Below are 19,330 nucleotides of genomic sequence, written 5' to 3' on the forward strand. Positions count from 1 at the left end.
AACATCAATCTGATACTCCGCCCCTTGCCCTTGCCCCAGACAGGACAATCAGACCCCAGAAAATGTTTAACTGTAAATGAATCTTACTGTATTTCCTCAACTGTACTTATTTACTAAGCCTACTGATGAGTTAATTCTACTATGCCCTTTGCTTTAGAGCTGAACTCACAGCAAACCCAAGCCCAAAGATAATGTTTTCAATGTTTAGTTCATGTGGAGCCCATCCAGAGATTGATCAAGGGGTCACTGAGAGGGTCCATTGACAGATGGTGTAGGAAAAGTGGATATGATAATGGACCTGAATCACAAAGAATTAATTCAAATCCCTCCTTTAGTCACTCATTAATGGAGTGATTCTAGGCATGCCATTGAACCCTTCTGGGCATTAGTTTATTTCTTAGTAAAAGTGACTGGACAGGATGGCCTCTGTGGTCTGCTTTACTTCTAAAATTATGACTCTGTGAAGATGTATTGACTTGCTCATGCCTGTGAATATCCTGGTTACTTTTGGGAAATGAGTGCTCATGTACAGCCTTTCCCAGCCTGGAGTCTGAGAGGGGAATGGATGAATATGGAGAGTGGTTGATGGTCTGAAAGTCAGAAACCCTGAGTCTGAAACCTCCTTTTACCATTTGAATATGAACTTCAATGGCTCTGGCCTTGCTGTCTGGGAAGTGTGATCTCAGTGCAAATCCCAGGGGAGGCAGGATTCGTCAGATGGCATCTCATTCAGCTTCCTCATTGGTCTGATGAGAAAAGCTCAGAGGGAAGAAGTAACTTGCCCATGATCATACAGATGAGCAGTGGTAGAGCCAAACTTTCAACCCAGTTTCTTTGACACTTTGCTTGGGGCTTCTAGTCACTCATTCTTTATGCCCATTGTGAACTTCATGGACTAAATGCTGGACAAATACAATTATTTATAGCTTTTCTTGGCCCAAGCCCCGATCAAGAAAAGGAAACAAAATGTGGAAGGATAAGCAGCATTAGCAGCCCAGCTGGGTGATTTAATTTTAGGGTCATTGTGGCTCAAACCCAAGCAAACTACAGCTCCCCTGAGACTTGAGATATCAATGGTAGTTACCAGGACAGCAAAACCTGCTTTGGCAGGGAAGAAATCATTTGGGGCTTATGCATATGGGTGGTACCATCTTGGCTGTCAAGCCAAATGCAACCCTTTTAAAATCTACCCTAACTTTTAGCTTCCTGGCCAAAGATATTTGGTTTAGTTTGTTTTGCTTTTTCCCTCTATTGTCAAGGGAATTTTTCTGAGGAAGAGTTACATTCCCTTTTGGACTTATATTAACAGCTTTTCTAGTTCACTAGGGACAGACAGTGGGGATGGGGGAACAGGACAAAATAAAATCCATTCATTGGAATGTTTAAAACATTTGATGTGAATAGATCTGGCTTAGGATCTAGAATGTGTAACTAGTGGGGCTAAGATCTCAGTCTGAGGATATTCACTTATGTCCTGATAATCACTTCTAAAACTGTCAACGAGTATTTGGAGGCTGCTCCGCATTACTCACAGAGAAATGTAAATTAAAATCACTTTTAAGGTTTTGTGTAGTATGTCTCACAGTGGCAGATTAAGAGAGAGTAATGGGGAGATGCTGGAGAGGCTGTAGGAAGACAGGCTCGCTAATATGGTGACAATGGAGCCAGGAATTGAACCATGCTGGAAAAGAATAGGGAATCCTATGAGAAATGTCCCTAAAGTATTCATTGCTTTTGGCCAAGGGATTCTGCCACTAGGTTAAGAGATGAAAATCATTTGTCTGCATATTCATACAAGAGCTCTCTCTCTCTCTCTCTCTCTCTCTCTCTCTCTCTCTCTCTCTCTCTCTTTCTTTCTCTGTCTCTATCTGTCTCTTTCTCTGTTTCTGTCTCTGTCTCTCTCTATCTCTCTCTCTCTCTGTCTCTCTCTCTCTCTCTCTCTGTGTGTGTGTGTGTGTGTGTGTGTGTGTGTGTAGTAAATAAATTAGAAACAAAGTGAGTACTTTTTGGTGAAGAAATGAGCCTGCTAATAAATTGTTAGAGATGTATGCAACAGAATAGAGAATGGCAAAAAGGAAGAATTCTCAGGAATGTGGGAAAAAATATATGGCATGTTACAAAACAAATTAGGCAGAATTAGAAAATTCTACACAGATAGTGAACATGGCAATGCAAATATAAATAATGAGAAAAGGCAAGAGGATTCTGTATCTCTATGGTACATATTCCCAGCCCTGGAGAATGGTGTGTAGCAAGGGAGGGGATTATGGATTTGGAATGTGGTATACCCTGTCAGACTTGATTATGATGCCAGTTGATTGTGTGCAAATGTTATCTTGTCCTTTATTTTAAAAGAGGATTCAATTGGGGAATAAGTGTTGAGAAGTGTGATGATGACATGAAAACAAAAGAAATGAACAAAATGTTTTAAAAAATATAGTTCTTGGAAGGAGGCAGAAAGGAAGAGAGAAAAGAGACAGATAAATATCTTTAAAAGAGACAAATACAGAAACAGGGAGACACAGAAAGAGACGGAGAGATAGTAAGCTATAGAAAAAAAGAGAGGAAAAGAGAGATTAAAATTTTAAATAGGACTTACTCGTAGTAAACACAATGATACCAGATGAAATTAAACAAGATGAAGCAATATTCTTCATAAGTTATCCTCCAAGTTGACCTCATCATCATGAAATGCCTTGGTTTATGTCATCTCGTGTGTGTGTGTGTGTGTGTGTGTGTGTATGTGTGTTTGTGTGTGGTGGGGGTTGTGATAGATCCCTTTGGCAACAGACTGAGGAAATGTCTGGATCCCTTTTCAGAATACTTTTAAATTTCTAAAATAAAAATATATTGTGTGTCAAAGGAAATTAGTTATTATTGAAATGCACTACATCTACTTGAAAAGTTCATGGACTTCAAAGTAAAAACCTCCAAAGTAACATAGATACATACTTATATATAAAATGGAAAGAACTGCTTTATTTCTTTACAACTTCTTTAGTTAATTTAGTCACATGTCATTGTTGGGTAATTTTCTTTGGATTTTGAGAGTGAAATGGCAGAGACTAAGTCCTGCCACAGACCTGTCCTGGTTCTGAACCTCTCAGGGCTCCAGATGACATTCAAAGACCAAGCTGCAAAGTACTCTGATTTACTTTGAGAGAGTGTTTCCAGACTGGGGGCAATTAATTTCAAGATCAGGACAAAAGTTTATTTTTCACAGACTCAGTCTCAGAACTGGAAAAAATTCAAAACTGCTTGGTCCTTACATTCATCACCTAAAAAATCTCTATCACCAAAAAAAAAAATCATAAAATAAAAAAAAAAGCATCTCAGTTACCCCATACTCAACAAATGCTTAGGAACCAGGCTATGCTGGTAAATATTTAACAACTGGCTCTCAAAAAATATACACCCAAAAGACTTTTAAGTTTAACCTACATTATAATATTTTCCCATAATTTTCTTAACTCTAGAGGTAATTAGTAAAAAAAAACCAATAAGCCAAATCTTTATTTCTATCATTGCCAATCTGAAATATAAATGTTCATAATGAAAATTGAACCTTGGGATAAAACTCATCAGCTAAGGACTCTAACTAAACTTTCGAGAGACAGAACCCACAAAGGGACCCAGTGAGGCAGGTCTCCTACTCAAGGTAACCTGGAAAAGAGCAGAAAGGCTCTGCTCCCTGGGGTCAGAGAGGCAGCCCGCCAGAGGGGTGGCCCACCAGAGCCAAAGAACCTCAGCCTCCCGGAGGCAGCCCCAGGGCACTGGGGGTCTCAGCTCACAGCAGTGGGGGAGTCTCCTGAGCTGCACCCCGAGGAGCACCGGGCACAAAGTGGGGGAACAGCGGGGGACCTCTGCCAGAGTGAACACATGGAGCCCAGCCCTCAGGGCACACAGCAAGCAGAGTGGCCACCTCAGCCCAGATCCAGGAAACAGAAGCAGGCCGAGCCAGTAAGCAGGAGCCCTCAGGGCATGAGCCCATTGAGCTGAGGGAGGGGAGTGAAGAGAGAGAGCTCTGTCCTCTGCCCCTGGAACAGGACTCTGGGGCTCTGACCACATTCAGATCCTGATCCCAGTCTAGGCCCCCCCACCTCAGCCCCGTAGCAGAGGGAGGTGCTTGTGGTCATTCACAGACCAGGAGGGAGGACAGAGCCTCACACACTGAGACCCTTGTGGGAGTGTCCCAAAAGCTCAGGAAGCACCCCAAAACCAGGCCCAGGCTGGGAAAAGGAGCAAGCAGAGAAACAAAAGGAAGACTATTGAGAAATATTTTGCAAATGAGCCCAAGAAGGATCAAAATACTCAGTCTGAAGATGAGGAAGTACAAGCTCCTGCATCTAAAGACTCCAAGAAAAACAGAAATTGGGCTCAGGCTAAGATAGAGCTCAAAAAAGACTTTGAAAATCAAATGAGGGAGTTGGAAGAAAAACTGGAAAAAGAAAGGAGAGAGATGCAGGAAAAACATGAAAATGAAGTCAGCAACTTAGTCAAGGAAATCCAAAAAAATGCTGAAGAAAATAGCATGCTAAAAACCAGCTTAGGTCAAATGGATAGAACAGTTCAAAAAGTTATTGAGGAGAAGAATGCTTTAAAAAGCAAAACTGGCCAGATGGAAAAACAGATAAGAAAACTCTCTGAGGAGAACAAATCCTTCAGACAAAGAGTGTAACTCAGGGAGATTGATGAATTTACAAGAAACCAGGATTCATTACTATAAAACCAAAACAATGAAAAATTAGAAGAAAATGTGAAATATCTCATTGAAAAAACAACTGATATGGAAAACAGACTTAGGAAACATAACTTAAAAATTATTGGAGTACCTGAAAGTCATGATCAGGAAAAGAGCCTTGACATCATTTTCAAAGAATTAATACAGGAAAATTGCCCTGATATTCTAGAAGCAGAAGGCAAAATAGAAATGGAGAGAATCCACCGATCCCCCAGAGAAAGAGATCCCAAAAAACCAACCCCTAGGAATATTATAGCCAAGTTCCAGAACTCCCAAGTCAAAGAGAAAATATTACAAGCAGCCAGAAGGACACAGTTCAAATATCGTGGAGCTGCAGTCAGGATCACACAGGACTTAGCAGCAGCTACATTGGAAGCTCGTAGGGCTTGGAATACAACATACTGGAAGCAAAAGAGCTTAGAATGCAGCCAGGAATGAACTACCCAGCAAGGCTGAATGTCCTCTTCCAGGGAAAAAGATGGACTTTCAATGAACCAGGGGAATTTCAAAGGTTCCTTTTGGAATGACCAGAGCTGAATAGAAGGTTTGATCTTCAGATACAGGACTCAGGTGAAGCATGGAGATTGGAGGAGAGGGGGGAAATATGAGGGACTTTAATGAGGATGAACTGCATGTATTCCTGCATAGAAAAATGACACTGATAATACTCATATGAACCTTCTCAGTTAATAGAGCAGGTAGAGAGAGCTTTTATAGTTGAAGCACAGGAGAAAGCTGAATTTGAAGATAAAATATGGTGTAAAAATGGAGTCAATAGAAAAAAAGGGAAATGGAATGGGAGAAAGAAAAAGGAGAGGGGGAATAGGACAAGATATTTCACATAAGATTTTTTTTTATTACAATGAGCTATTGCAATGATATGGAAGGGGGGAGGCAAGGGGGAATGAGGGAACCTTTGCTCTCATCAGAGATGGCTAGGAGAGGAAACAGCAAATATACTCAATGGGGTATAGACATCTGGAGTAAGAAGGAGGGGGGAGCAGGGGGAAGGGGTGGGGATGTGAATAAAGGAGGAGAGGATGGACCATGGGGGGAGAGTGGCCAGATATAACACATTTTCTTTCTTACTTCTTGCAAGGGGCTGGGAATGGAAGGCCTTCCCAGGACCACAGGGCCAGGTGGATTCTGGGCCTAAGGGGTGGTATGGGGGCTCAGGGCTTCTTGGCCCCAGGACCAGGGATCTGTCTGCTGTGCCACTCAGCGACCCTACAGCAGTCAGAGTGAAAGGAGAGAGAAAATAGAGTACATGGTAGTGGAGAAATAAGAAAGGAGGGAGTTGTGATCAGCAATGGCAACGGTGGAAAAATATGGAAGTAACTTTTGTGATGGACTTATAAAGAATGTGATCCACCCATGACAGAGTTGTTGGTGTTGGAACAAAGACTGAGGCACATTTTTTGTTATGATTATTTGGGGGAGGGTGCAGGGCAAATGGGGCTGGGTGGCCTTCCTGGGGCCACATAGCAGGGTGATCTTTGGGTGTCTGGGGCCAGATTTGGACCCAGGTGCTCCTGGCTCAAGGGCCAATGCTCTGTCTGCCACCCAGCCACCCCTACTATTATTACTATTTTATTTTATTTTGGGTCTTTTTTTTTTTTTTGGTTTTTGCAGGGCAGTGGGGATCCGGTGGCTTGCATGTCACACGGCTGGGTGATTGTTGGGTTTACGAGGCTGGATATGGACTCGGGTGCTCGTGGCTCCAGGGCTGGTGCTTCATCCATTGTGCCACCTGGTCATACCTACAATTATTACTATTATTTTTTTATTTTAATTTTTTTCCTCTCCCCTTTACTTTTTTCGCCCAAGCAAGTCTATCTATATTCATGGGGGAGGAGGGGCATTTTGTTTACTTGTAAACAAGAATATTTTATTAATGTAAAAAAACATTTGTACAAAATGAGAATAAAAAAATAAATAAATAAAATTTAAAAAAAGAAAGAAAATTGAACCTTGGACTGTGGAGAACAAATATGAGTTAGCACTAGCACCCCTATATTAGGAGCTTCAGTTCACAAAATTAGATCCAGAAGAGAGGCTCACTTTATCTCAAGTCATTTGGGCCCTTCTGGAAGACCTTGGTTGAGGGTGAACCCACTACTTTCAAGGCATCCCATTACAATTGGTTAAAGCTGTAATTGGTGGGAACTTTTTTTACTTTGTTTTCAAGAAAATAACTTAAGTCTAAATTCAGTGAGAATACCTTGTCCCTTGAAGACCGTCTTGTTAAAGGTTGAAGGGGAAAAGATGATTTTTCCTTCACTCCTTGCTTCCTTCCTTCCTCCCTCCCTCCCTCCCTCCTTCCCTCCTTGCCTCCCTCCCTCCTTTTCTCCCTCCCTTCAAATCAAAGTAAGGATAGAACGTTTCTTAAAATATACAGATAAAGGGAATTGAAGCCTCTAAGGAATAGCTTGCTCCAAGATTGAAGACTCATAGTACATAATACACAAGTATCTATGTTGGATCTAAAATGAGAATTTACTGAACATAACAGCAGTAACCCCCCGATCCTGCAGAGTGCCAAGAATCCATTCTAATAACTCCACAGAGAGGAAAAAGGGACTATTCTTCAAAAGAAGAATGGATCCAAATAAGACTTGCTGCATTGTACCCAAATGGAGCTTTCTCTTCTCATCCAAATGACTCATTAAATGAAAAGCTCACCCATCTCACATCCTAGATATCTACCTTTTTGCATTCATAATAGCCTCATAATTTTGGGCGGCTAGGTGGCACAGTTGAGAGAGCACCAGCCCTGGAGTCAGGAGTACCTGAGTTCAAATCCAGCCTCAGACATTTAATAATTTCCTAACTGTGTGGCCTTGGGCAAGTCACTTAACCCCATTGTCTTGCAAAAAAAAAAAACACTAAAAAATCCTCATAATTTTAGGGAATTAAAAAAAGCAACACAGATCAGGGAGCAGAAATAATAGAAAACTCTGGAGAGAATGTAGTGGTGATTGATAACATTGTGATGATCCAACCAGATTACACATTGAAAACTCTAAGGGTCATCAGATATGCAATCTGAGCTTCTTATTTTACAAATTGTGATGTTGAGACCAAGGAAGGTTATTTGACTGGATCAAAGTTGCACAGAGAATAAATAATCAGTTTTCAAAAGAGCTATTTGAACCCAGGTTCTAGGATACCACAAGTAGGGATGTTTTCATAATGTTGACTGTTCACATTATCACAACTTGAATTTTAGGGAGAAATTATTAGAACTTTAATTTCTGCAGAGTAGGTAGGAACAGCTAAGATGCTGGACATTTCTATTTTGACTGAGGTGTTTCAGGTATTTGAGACTAACATTTTAGAAGTGTTTGCAGAAGGGAACTTCTCGTCCCCAGTCTAAGCTCAAAGCAAACATTCTGTGGAAAAAAATGAAAATGAATTTTCTATTTTAAATCAGACTATTTTTCATTAAATCAGACTTTTCATTTTCATGAAGAGTGCCAGAGGAAAGTTTCAGAAAATTAGACTTGAATTTGCAAGTGCTAGAAGTGAAAAAGTCACTTTTAAAAGACCATTTGTGATGGTGACCACAGGCAAATGAAGGAATGAAATTCACCATTCATAAGAATAAGTTAGAGAAACTTATTTCACTCATTTCAAAGAGAATACAAAAGGTTTTTATTTTTAAGAGATTCTAAAAACATGCTGTCTTTTAAAAACATGAGTTAGGAATGTTGCTTTTCATTTTTATTTCTATGGAGGGGGGAAATATTATGTGATCACTTCCCTTGAAATGTTGGTCAGCTTGAGTTATTAGAGAAATAATGTACTATTTGTAGTTGTTCAGTCTTGTTCAACTCTCCATGTTCCCATTTTGGGGTTTTCTTGACAAAGATACTAGATTAATTTTGCCATTTCCTTCTCCAATGAATTTCTCCAATAGAGATTAGGTGACTTGTCCAGGGTCAAAACAAAGTAGTGAGTGTCTAAGGTCAGATTTGAATTCAATTTTTCCTGACTCCAGACTATGCATTGGACCAGAAGCTTCCTTCTAGTATAGACTAGCTAGAGTGAAGGACTTGGCATCAGAAGACTTGAGTTCAAATTCTTCCTCCATTATATAAGATATAAGATAATGGGCAAGTCATTTAACCTCTGATGACTCTTTGGCTGCAAAATAGTTATCATTACAGACCATAACCCACAGAATAATGTTTGAGGATGAAATCCAATTATAACATTGGCAAGGATGGGAAGAATAAAGAAAGATAGAACTATTATTTCATCTATTTATTTAAATCATTTATCTATGTCTATCAGTCCATCCATTATGTAACTATTTCTGTCATCTATCTATCTATCTATCTATCTATCTATCTATCTATCTATCTATCTATCATCTATCTATCTAACTAATCTAACACATTTATTAGATGCATACTAGTGCCAGACAGAATACAGAGTGGGAAAACCTGGAGCAAGCAAACGAGATAGTCCCTTTCCTCCAGGAGCTTATGTTTGAAAAAAATTTAATTTTAAATTTAAGGAATTAAACAATTCCATAATATAGTATAATACAAAAGATGATCGCACATCAAATATGCGCAACTTGCTGTTCATTTAAATATATAATAGAGTTATCATATATATATTTCTTTTTAATTTCCTTTTTTCTTTCCTCCCCCTCCCCATGCCTTAGAAATGCCACCATTAGACACAAATAGGTAGCTAGCCTATGCACACTTGTATTTATCAGTTCTTTCTCGGGATGCAGGTAGCATCTTTCTTTTTTTGTCTTTCAGAGTTAAGGGAGGAAAGCAATACCCAGTCTTGTTGTGTGTGGATGGGAACTCCCAGGGGAGAACTTCTTTTTCCCAAAGTAGGTTGTAAACTGGTCTCTAATGGCCTTCATGGGACTGGGTGTCACTGAGACGATAAAAACTTTCTAGGAGAGACACATCTCTTAGGTGTTAGAGGCAGGACTAGATGGCCTCCCCAATGCCATGGCCAGCCCTCTGTCCAAGAGACCAAGATGCTTTCTTAATGCATGCTGAAAATGAAGGTTTTTGCAGTGATCTAGACTGTGTAATTATGGGTTCAACATACAACAACATTCCCTAAATTACCATGTGGCTAAGTGAATCTTACTAGATCAAAAAGTCTACTTTCCAGCCCTCCTCATTTCCAGTCCCTGTTTTAGGTTTCTCATGGTGCCCATGCCAACCTGGCCTCTTGCTGTGAGGAAGCTCCATACAACTAATCAGATTTCTAGATGGTGGTAGCTGTTCAACAACATGGAAGGTTTAATTCATTCAACAGACATGAAAGGAGAAGGCAAAGAGGAAATATGAAAGTAAAGAGCTCAATTTCTTTTACATTTGATTCATGTGATCTAAACTTCAAAGAGTCAGAGAAAGGAGGGAGAGATAGAAAGTGAGATGGGAAGAAGGGAGGAAGAGAGAGAGAGAGAGAGAAAGAGAGAGAGAGAGAGAGAGAGAGATACAGATGCAGATACAGAAAAGAAAAGACAGAAAAAAAGAACAAATCACACACACACACACACACATGCACACACACAGAGTGCAAAAACAATACATGGGGAGCAGACCATGAGAATGGAAATATCACTAATGAATTGATATTTAAAAATCATCTCTGTGTCCACTCTTCTGTCTGGTTCTAACTGAACAAAGCACCTTTCTGTAGTTGGGGAAGTGGCTAATTATATACACTGGAGTCATTGGTCTTTGATGATAATTACAGTGTCTTTTCTAGCTTGCCTTTGTTGCTTGGGACTGTTCCTTGTAGGATACCTTCAAGGTGGGGCTAACACCCAACAGGACCACTTAGAGAGTTGTAAAAAGAACTCTGGCCACTCAGAGATGGAGATCTTGACTTAAAAGACAGCCCAGGAAGGGTAGCTGTCTCTTAAAGATTCATTTGACTTTGAACGAAAGGAAATTTTCCAGCTCCATATTGAAGGGATCACTGTACTTTTGGGGAGGGGAAGGGGAGGTGGGCAGAGAGCACCATATTGAACCATTTTCTCTAAATCAGCTTGACAATTTGACATTCTAGTTGAATTTGATGTTCAAAGGGGCCTTTCCCCTAAGAAAATGACCAAATGTAATTTTTAAATCTATTTTTGCAGGTTCTTGATGTTGTGGTCAGAATTCATTACAATTAATTTTTTATATCCTCAAAAGAGGTATCATTTTGAAATATGGGTTTTTCTCTCCTTTTTTGGTGATGGTGAGGGATACAAGATGATGTTTCAAATTCTGAATTTGATGAATTTTGATAGGACTGAAATGATTTTTGCACTTTCAATGAGCAGAAGACATGGTATTTCTGTTTGGGAGGGTACAGTGGCTATAGGATTGAACTTCTCTTCAGTAAAACTTAGGCTTCCATCCTTTCTCTGATACTTACAGTATACTATGAGCACAGATAAATAAATCCCTGAGCTTCTCTGAGCTATCAGAGACCCCCAACATTCTGTGAGTTAGATCCCTGTGTACATGAGGTCACAAAGAAGATCTGATCAAGCTCACAGATTTTTGGCTGCGGCTCGATGGTGAGCTAATGGGTGCAAAGCACACACACACACACACACACACACACACACTCACACTGAAATTCACATGAATATAAACTCATACATATACATTTAGATGTGATCATTATTGCTTTAGGGGTGCTGAGGTCCATGACCTCAATTTTTCAGATGACAAGCTTTATATACTTTAGAAGATCTTGCTATCTCACAATTATAGACCCCAGAATATCCTGGAGAGTTCAATGGACACATAGAACTGGGACCAGAACATCTTCCCAGAGAAACTGTTCCCAAAGATCACCAGGACATGACATCAACCCACAACATTGCCTCTGTTTTCTGCAGAGGCAACATGACATAGTAGGTAAAATTGCTGACCTTGGACCTAGGGAAACCTGATTTCAAATCCTACCGCTTATTTACACAGGATGTATGACCTTAGTCAAGTCATTTCTAGGCAGTTGTATAAAGTCATAGGTTATAAGGAAGATCCCTAACTTCATTGGTAGAGGGAATTTCCTCAACTGAATACTTCTTATGTTAATTAAATCATCCATCCCTGTTTCTTTTTTTGTTTATAGCCACTGTAAGTATTTATGACCCCCAAGCTATGTAGAATGGAAAGTTTTTTGAATGCAAAGTTCCATAGCATAAGCTACTGTAAAGGATGAGCTTTATCTCCAAGAATATTGTTTAAATGTATGAAAAATGATTCATGTTTAAGGGCTTATGGGTAAGCAAACTCTGTTAAGGCTAGCTTGACTTAATGAACAATATAACTGAGTAAGACCACATCATGATTCTGTCTTTATCAGGTAAGTCTAACAAAGTGGAAGACATGAAGGACATGTGGGAACAAGGTGAGGTGTGTAGCATTGTTCTGGAGAAGAACTAAAGAGGCCTTGCCTGAGCCATCTCCTGCACCTCCCCACCACCACCAAGCCACCTTCCTCAGACATGCATTGACATGGCCATTTTGATTTGGATGGTGTCTTCCCCACTAGAATGTGACTTGAGGGTAGAAACTTTATTTTTGGCCTTTGTGTATGTGTGTGTATCCCCCATGTTTAGCACACTATCTGGAGCATGGGATGTTTTAATAAATGGCTGACTGACCGAAAGTGATCTATTTTATTACAAAAAAAAGACTTTATTCTCAAATATTTTAATTTATTACCAAATATTACCAATACTTTATTACCAAAAATTACTTTTACCTTGAAGTACAATGGCCTACCAAACATACAACATAAAATAGAGTAGCAGACTAGCCATTTGTCCCAGCACTGTTTCTATCTGGGCTCCAATCAATACAGGACAGAGAACATACTTTTTAAAAAAAAAACAGGGTTTTCACCTCTAAACTGTGAAAAAATTCCCAGGTAGAAACAATGCTCTGTTGAAATCCATTGGAAAGTTCTTCCTAAGTTTCCCTATTTATCTCACACATGTCCATGTGTCTCCTTCTTCTGAGAGATTAGAGCAATGGACTTAACTATTCAGGGCATGGCACAATACTCAAAAGTAATCTTGACACAGAGCTAGAAGGTTTACAAAGAAGTTGACATTCCTCATCTCATTTGATCCTCACAATGGCTTATAAAGTAAGGTCCATTAATTACCCATTTTTACAGATAGAGAAATGAGAGATTGATGAAAGCTCTCCAGTCTATATTTTTAGGAGTTTCCAGGAGTCAGTTTTTCATCTTTGTGGCTAATCTCAGTCACATGGGGGCAAGGACAGGAAGATGGGGCAACCTATGTCATAATGGAGAAAAATTAAATGTTAAAACAACAGAAGGGAGAGCACCGAGGGAAGGAATTTTAGGGAAAACTATATTTTAGAAAGAAATGAGTAAATCGTATGGGGGTATGAATATACCAAAGCCTGGGGACACTATAGATCTTTTATAATAAATCACAGATCTATAAGGCTTCCTGTCTTGGGGGGTTGACAATGACTTGATAACATCAATGTTATTTTCCCTATTTTATAGATGGTCAACCTGAGGCTGAGAGAGACTGAATGACTTCCTCAAGATTACATATCCAGTATTTTAACAAAAGATGAGATTTGAACTCAGGTCTTTCAGTCAAAGACTGCAACAATTTTTTCTCACCACACCATGATGCCTTTGCCCAAATATTGGCAAGTAGGCATATCAGAAGATCATGCATGGGTTTGGGCAGAATTGAACAAGGTTGCCCTGATGGATCTGCATTGCTTTTCATATGCTTAATATCTTCCATCTATTCATGAATTACAAGAGCAGTTAACTACATCTCCCAACAGGCTACAAAGGATAGAATGACGGTTTGTGGAAATACAAAAATATATTGACCCATGTCACTAACCATTCAGGTTGGATGATTTTAAGGTGCTGGAATCTTATATAGTGAATAATTGTTTTTTAGGTTTTTTTTTTTAGTTTTTGCAAGGCAATGGGGTTAAGTGGCTTGCCCAAGGCCACACAGCTTTGTAATTACTAAGTGTCAGAGGCCGCATTTGAACTCAGGTCCTCCTGACTCTAGGACCAGTGCTCTACCCACTGCTCCACCTAGCTGCCCCTATAATGAACAATTTTAAGAGTTGCCTTAGAGAAAACTAAGATGGAGAGAATCCTCAGTGGATAGGGATCTGTCCTTAGTCAGGAAGAGTTGGGGTTTAATATTTTATAAGGCCTTTACATGTGTTACCTCATTTGAGTCTCTCATCAAACCTACAACTAGCAGATATTTGAGACAGGATTCAAACTTATGTCTTCCTTATTACAAAGTCAATGCTTTCCCTATGTCTTCACTCCCTATTCAAGCAACTATTAGAATTCACTATAAACTTTTCATTGCATGCAAAAACCATTTTTTAAACCTAGATCACAAGGCTACTTCCAAATGCAAGGGCTTTCCTTTTGTCCCCATCCCAGAGGGCTTCATGGTTGTCCAACATAACTTACCTGACAAAGACAGACTCATAGTGTGGTCTTGCCCACTTATATTGATCATTAAGTCAAGCTAGTCTTAACAGATTTTGCTTACCCATAATCCCTTCAACATGAGTCATTTTCACACATTTTAACAACATTTTTGGGGATAAAGTTCATCCTTTACAGGAGCTTATGCTATCGATGAGGAGCTCTGTCCTGGAAAGAAAGATTAAGTCACTTGGCCCAGGTTATACAGAGAATAAAGAGCAGAGCCAGTTTTCAACACAGCTTTGATCCATACCCAATGTATTTCCAATCATACTCAAAACTTTCCCTGGGGGAACCCTCCTTGGAAAGATTATGGTGCGGCAGCTAGGTGGCACAGTAAGTAGAGCATCAGCCCTGAAGTCAGAAGGACTGAGTTCAAGTCCAGCCTTAGACACTTAATTGCCCATTAACCCCATTGAGTTGCAAAAACCTAAAAGAAAAGGTCAATGGGAGCCACAGTCATGTAGTTCAGGGCTGTCCAACTTACTTTTTAAAGTTTTTATTTAAACAATAGACACTATAGTTTGAGTTGCCATTTTAGGGAGACCTCTGTGGTACCTAGGCTTTATTTACTAAAGCATTTAGTAAATCTACAAGTGGGCTGCATAAAATCACCCTGGACAGTCCTGTTGTAGTCAAATATCACTCATTTATTAAATCCTCATTTTATTTCATGAAGCGCTAGGTGACAAAGATACCAGGAGGGGCTATGCATAAGATCACATGAGCATATATAAAGAAAAAAAACAAGGTATTTCTAAGAGATTTGAGATGGAAAATACCATCCGTATTCAGAGAAGGAACTATAGAATTTTAATGCAGACCAAAGCCTACTATCTTCAATTTTTAAAAGTTGTCTTATGTATTATGTCTTTTTTTCTCTAATGTTCCTTTATTCTGATTTGATTTGATTCTTTTTTCACAACATGATTAATATGGATCTCTATATAGTCTATATATTAGATTGCTTTCTTTCAGAGGGAGGGGAGAGGGGGAGAAGGAAAAGAGGGAAGGAGGAAGGAAAAATCTCAAAACTTCTAAAAAATGATTACTGAAAACTAATTGTTGATTGTAGTTGGAAAACTAAATAAAGAAAATATTAGAAAAAATAAAAGGAAAAACACAAGATAATTTGAGCAATGAGAAGGCAATTTCAAGAGTTTATACCAGAGGCAGTAAAGGCTTGCATTGGTTGAAATTGTTTCCTCTTCTGAAATTCCCTTTTATTCATGTTTTCATAGATACCTATTTCTCATCTGTTCATCTTTGTTGGTCTGTATCAGAAAGAAGGAGACCACAATCCTTTATTATTATTTGGCTTCCTGCTTTTTGAAGTTTTCTTATAGGTTAAAACAATCCATGGTCATCAAGATTTCAATCTCAAAAGTGTTGAAGAAGGTACTGGGATACCACAGGCTAAAATAAGCATACCTCTAGTGAAGTCTTGCCTCTGGCCTCTAATATTTTGTACCTAAAATCTATCATTTTTACAGAGATATACATTTAAAAGGTCTTTTTGGAACAAAACAGTCCTAATCATTAGCTCTGAACAGTTCCCCATGGGCTCTTCCCTTGTCAGTAGAAGTAAGTTGGATCTGAGGTAAAGTACAAAACCATGGATTATCCATTCTTTCTTTCTGATATTTCTTTATAAAGTCAAGGTCAAGAAAAGCCAAATTTGAAACTGTAGGTGACTGCGGCCATGCAGAATATGGTGTCTCCTAAAATAGGTCTTGTAAACCGAGAAGTTCGGTCATTGGCTGATGGGAATGATTTGAGCAGCTCCGATTCATTCACTTCTTCAGCATCACTGAAAGTCGTTTCTTCATGCGAGAAACAGAACATCAGAAATGTTTCTGACATTTTCACAGGATGCTAGCCCAAAGGAGTCATTTCTGCCCCCAAAATCAATTCATAAATGCCCCAAATATCAATTTCATAAATAAGAAATCACAGGCAAAGCATTATTTTCAGAGACATCGATCACCTACAACATGATATCAATGAATCCACAGCATTTATTAGCCTTAATTTACTATTCTAGTCCAATGGGTAATTGATAAGAACTGGCCTTCTGTCTTTAGCAGATACTTTTAAGCATTCCTAGAACAATGTACGTTATCATCAGTTCAATTGAACAATTTTGCTCTTCTTTCTTTGAATCACACAAAGCTATTTTCCTGAAAAGGAGTTAGAATCTGCTTCTGTGAGAGCACAGACTCTATTCCTGACTTCTGCCTCCTTCTCTAGATTGATCAGATGTCTATGACCATTTCGAACTGACTATATTCTCTGGGATCCTGGGTCTGATATTCTGACTTGAAAATGCTGAGGTATTGGTGGGATTCCCCTCCCTTGACTAGAGACATAATTCCCTTTTTGTGGACTGCACTGCCTTCTTTGGTCACAGGGGTAGTCTCTGGCTAGGAGAGGACAGAATCAACTTGACCCAAGAAGGCCAAAGACAGTTTCTCCTCTTCATACAAGAAGCAGAGTAAATGAGATATTGATGTACTGAGTGAAGCCAGCCAAATAGGCTGTTCTTGCTGTGACAGCTGGGTGGCATAGTTGATAGCAAAACCTTAGACATTAGCTGTGTAAACCTAGGTAAATCACTTAACCTTTCTGTGCTTCATTTTCCTCATCTATAAATTGAGAGCAGTATTTGTACTTACAGCCCAGGTTATTCCAGGTAGTCACTGAGAGTAACCAATAAAAATCTCTCTGCAGTCCTCAAAGAACTGAATAAAATGAGGCTTATCATTGAAGTTCCATTCTTTCATGGATTATCTCAGAAGAATGAGCAGAAGGTTAAGATATCTTTGGGATAGGAGATTAGGAACATATGAATGATTTCTTGTCTCTCTTTCTCTCTAACTTCATCCAGTCTGGGGAAGGCAGAGACTTCCAGGCTTGGGCTAAAATGGGACTTCCAAGTCCAGGCTGTGTCTCCCTCCTTGCCAGAGGCAGTAGGGATGAAATCCCACTTGTCCAGAACCTGGATGGCATCTGCCAGGTCCCCTTTCCATGACTGTCTCCACTCCCATTTTTTCCCTCCCCAGTCCTTTGTTCCGGGGGGCTCTCTCCCTACCAACCAAGAACCTCCCAGGAAGAGCAGCTGAGGCCTTGTTAGTGTCAGACATGGTGACAAATTAAACTTGGAGAAGATGATCACAGAGTTGTCCTAATCTGGCAGGCCAGGTGACAGAAACTGAGCCGGAGCTGGACTCCGGCTCCAGGCTCTTCCAGCCCAGTGATGAATGACAAGTCCACCCTTCCCAATCAAGCCTGACTCTTTTAACTCCTCCAACCTTCCTTCAGGAAGTTATTTTGGGGGGAAACAGCCCAGCCCATCTTCAGTTCAGCCACACACCTAAACTCAATCCTAGTTCTTACTTGAATCCATTTTTTTGATCCTGCCATATAGGACCTGAATATCTCCTGTAACTTTATGACTGGAAAAACACTGTTCAGATTACATTTGCAAGTTTAAAAATAGCCAAGTTCAATTCGAAACACGAGAGAGAGAGAGAGAGAGAGAGAGAGAGAGAGAGAGAGAGAGAGAGAGAGAGACCTTCACGCTTGCTAACATCTCTTTCAGAACTAAGCAGTACCCCTGTCTACCAATATGGGTCAGACACAGACAGAAAACACATTGTAAGCCTCAGGCTGCTTACAACGATGATACCTACTATTCAAGAAAAAGAGGAAGAATACTCTTTCAAGACCCCAACACAGAGAACAAATCATGGCTGTTCTGGAAAGCTGTGGCTAAATCACACCTATTCAGTTTCCCAGAAGAAGGGACTTTAGGTATCTTTAACTTGACAATTACACTGAGAATATGATTCTTAGGAATTCTTCTCTGTCCAATGAGATCTATTTTATTTGGGGAACCAGAATTGAGGAGAAGGGGGAAATCAAGGCAAAAAAAAATGGCCATTCAAAATTCTGCCATCATTAATGAAACCAAAGTAGATGGTCATCTCATTTGTGCACTTATTACTTCTGGAGGTTTCCCAGAAAAGGAAACCACAAAAGATGCCCGCCAGGGAAAACAAGGTAGCCAGAAAACCCCAACCACACCACTGCTCTGGGTCAGAAGAGTTTTGGGGTTCTTTGTGGGGGGTCCCCCACTCTTAACCAGAAAAAATGCTCATAAAGTCATAATGCCTTCCACTCAAGCTTGACTAAAAAAGTTAGCACATCACTCTGAAACTCACCTCTGGATGAAAGGGTCAGAACAGCAGGTTAAGGTGGGATACGGCGAGGGTTCGACATTCATTTCTTCCAGTTCTCTTGGGCGTAGACAAGCAGAGAAAGAGAGATGATATCCACACATATGCCTAGAAGATAGATGCACATATATATAGTGAGAGATAAAGCCAGGAGGCTCAAGGCAAGCAGGTCAAGTGCTATAAGATATAGAACATTAGTGCCCCCTCTTCCTCCATCTGCCAAGAGGTGGGGCTGCCTTTGGCCCTGGCCAATGAGATTCATCAGGTGACTCAAACATCACAAACAGTCCTTTCTTACCAGCTGGGCATCCTCTGTCCTGTTGTTTTCCTCCCGGCTCTACATCTTCTTTCCAGCTCTTGACGTCGAGTAGCCACATTTGCTCTGGGGAACTTGGTGGCATCTCTGAACTTCTGATCTCTCTGGGGATTGGCCGGCTGCTGGAATGGCATCAGAGTTTAATTTCAGCAGCTCAAACTCTTAGGAGAGGGCAGCTCAGGGGCTGGTGTGTGTCCACTCCAGTCCAGATGACCTGCTTTTTCCCCGTCACTCATTAGATTCTGCCTCAGCAAGTGGCCTTTGGGCTATGTCTGGAGTTCAAATTGTTAGCAGTCATTAGGAAACTTTAGTTTTTCTTCTTTCCCCCACTTCCCTTCTCATTCAGGAGCTCTTTCAGTCAAGTTTGGGTGCAATCACAATCTCAAATGGCAGAGATAGGAAAATTCCTTGATCATATTAAATGAGGAAGTCGTACTTATCTTCTAAGAAGAAGAGGGGGGACAAAGACCCTCCCTCAGCTTCTTAACTCTTGCCCTTTGGATTAGTTGTCCCCTTGAGTCCCTCTCC

General features: G+C 40.1%; 1 protein-coding gene across 4 annotated transcripts in view; it reads right to left on the reverse strand.

Moving 5' to 3' along the window:
* TP63 (tumor protein p63) overlaps positions 1 to 18,951 on the reverse strand; it is a 226,886-nt gene extending 207,935 nt beyond the window's left edge. For all 4 annotated transcript variants that reach the window (XM_074190651.1, XM_074190650.1, XM_074190653.1 and 1 more), the window contains exons 1-2: positions 18,785 to 18,951; positions 18,472 to 18,594 (exon numbers count right to left, since the gene is read on the reverse strand). In XM_074190651.1, the coding sequence (XP_074046752.1) occupies positions 18,472 to 18,594; positions 18,785 to 18,936 (275 nt within the window). In that variant the 5' untranslated portion in view covers positions 18,937 to 18,951. The remainder of the gene's footprint in view (positions 1 to 18,471; positions 18,595 to 18,784) is intronic.
* Between the last annotated feature and the right edge of the window lie 379 nt (positions 18,952 to 19,330).

This window comes from Macrotis lagotis, chromosome 6, assembly GCF_037893015.1.
Source record: "Macrotis lagotis isolate mMagLag1 chromosome 6, bilby.v1.9.chrom.fasta, whole genome shotgun sequence".
Classification (NCBI taxonomy): domain Eukaryota; kingdom Metazoa; phylum Chordata; class Mammalia; order Peramelemorphia; family Peramelidae; genus Macrotis; species Macrotis lagotis.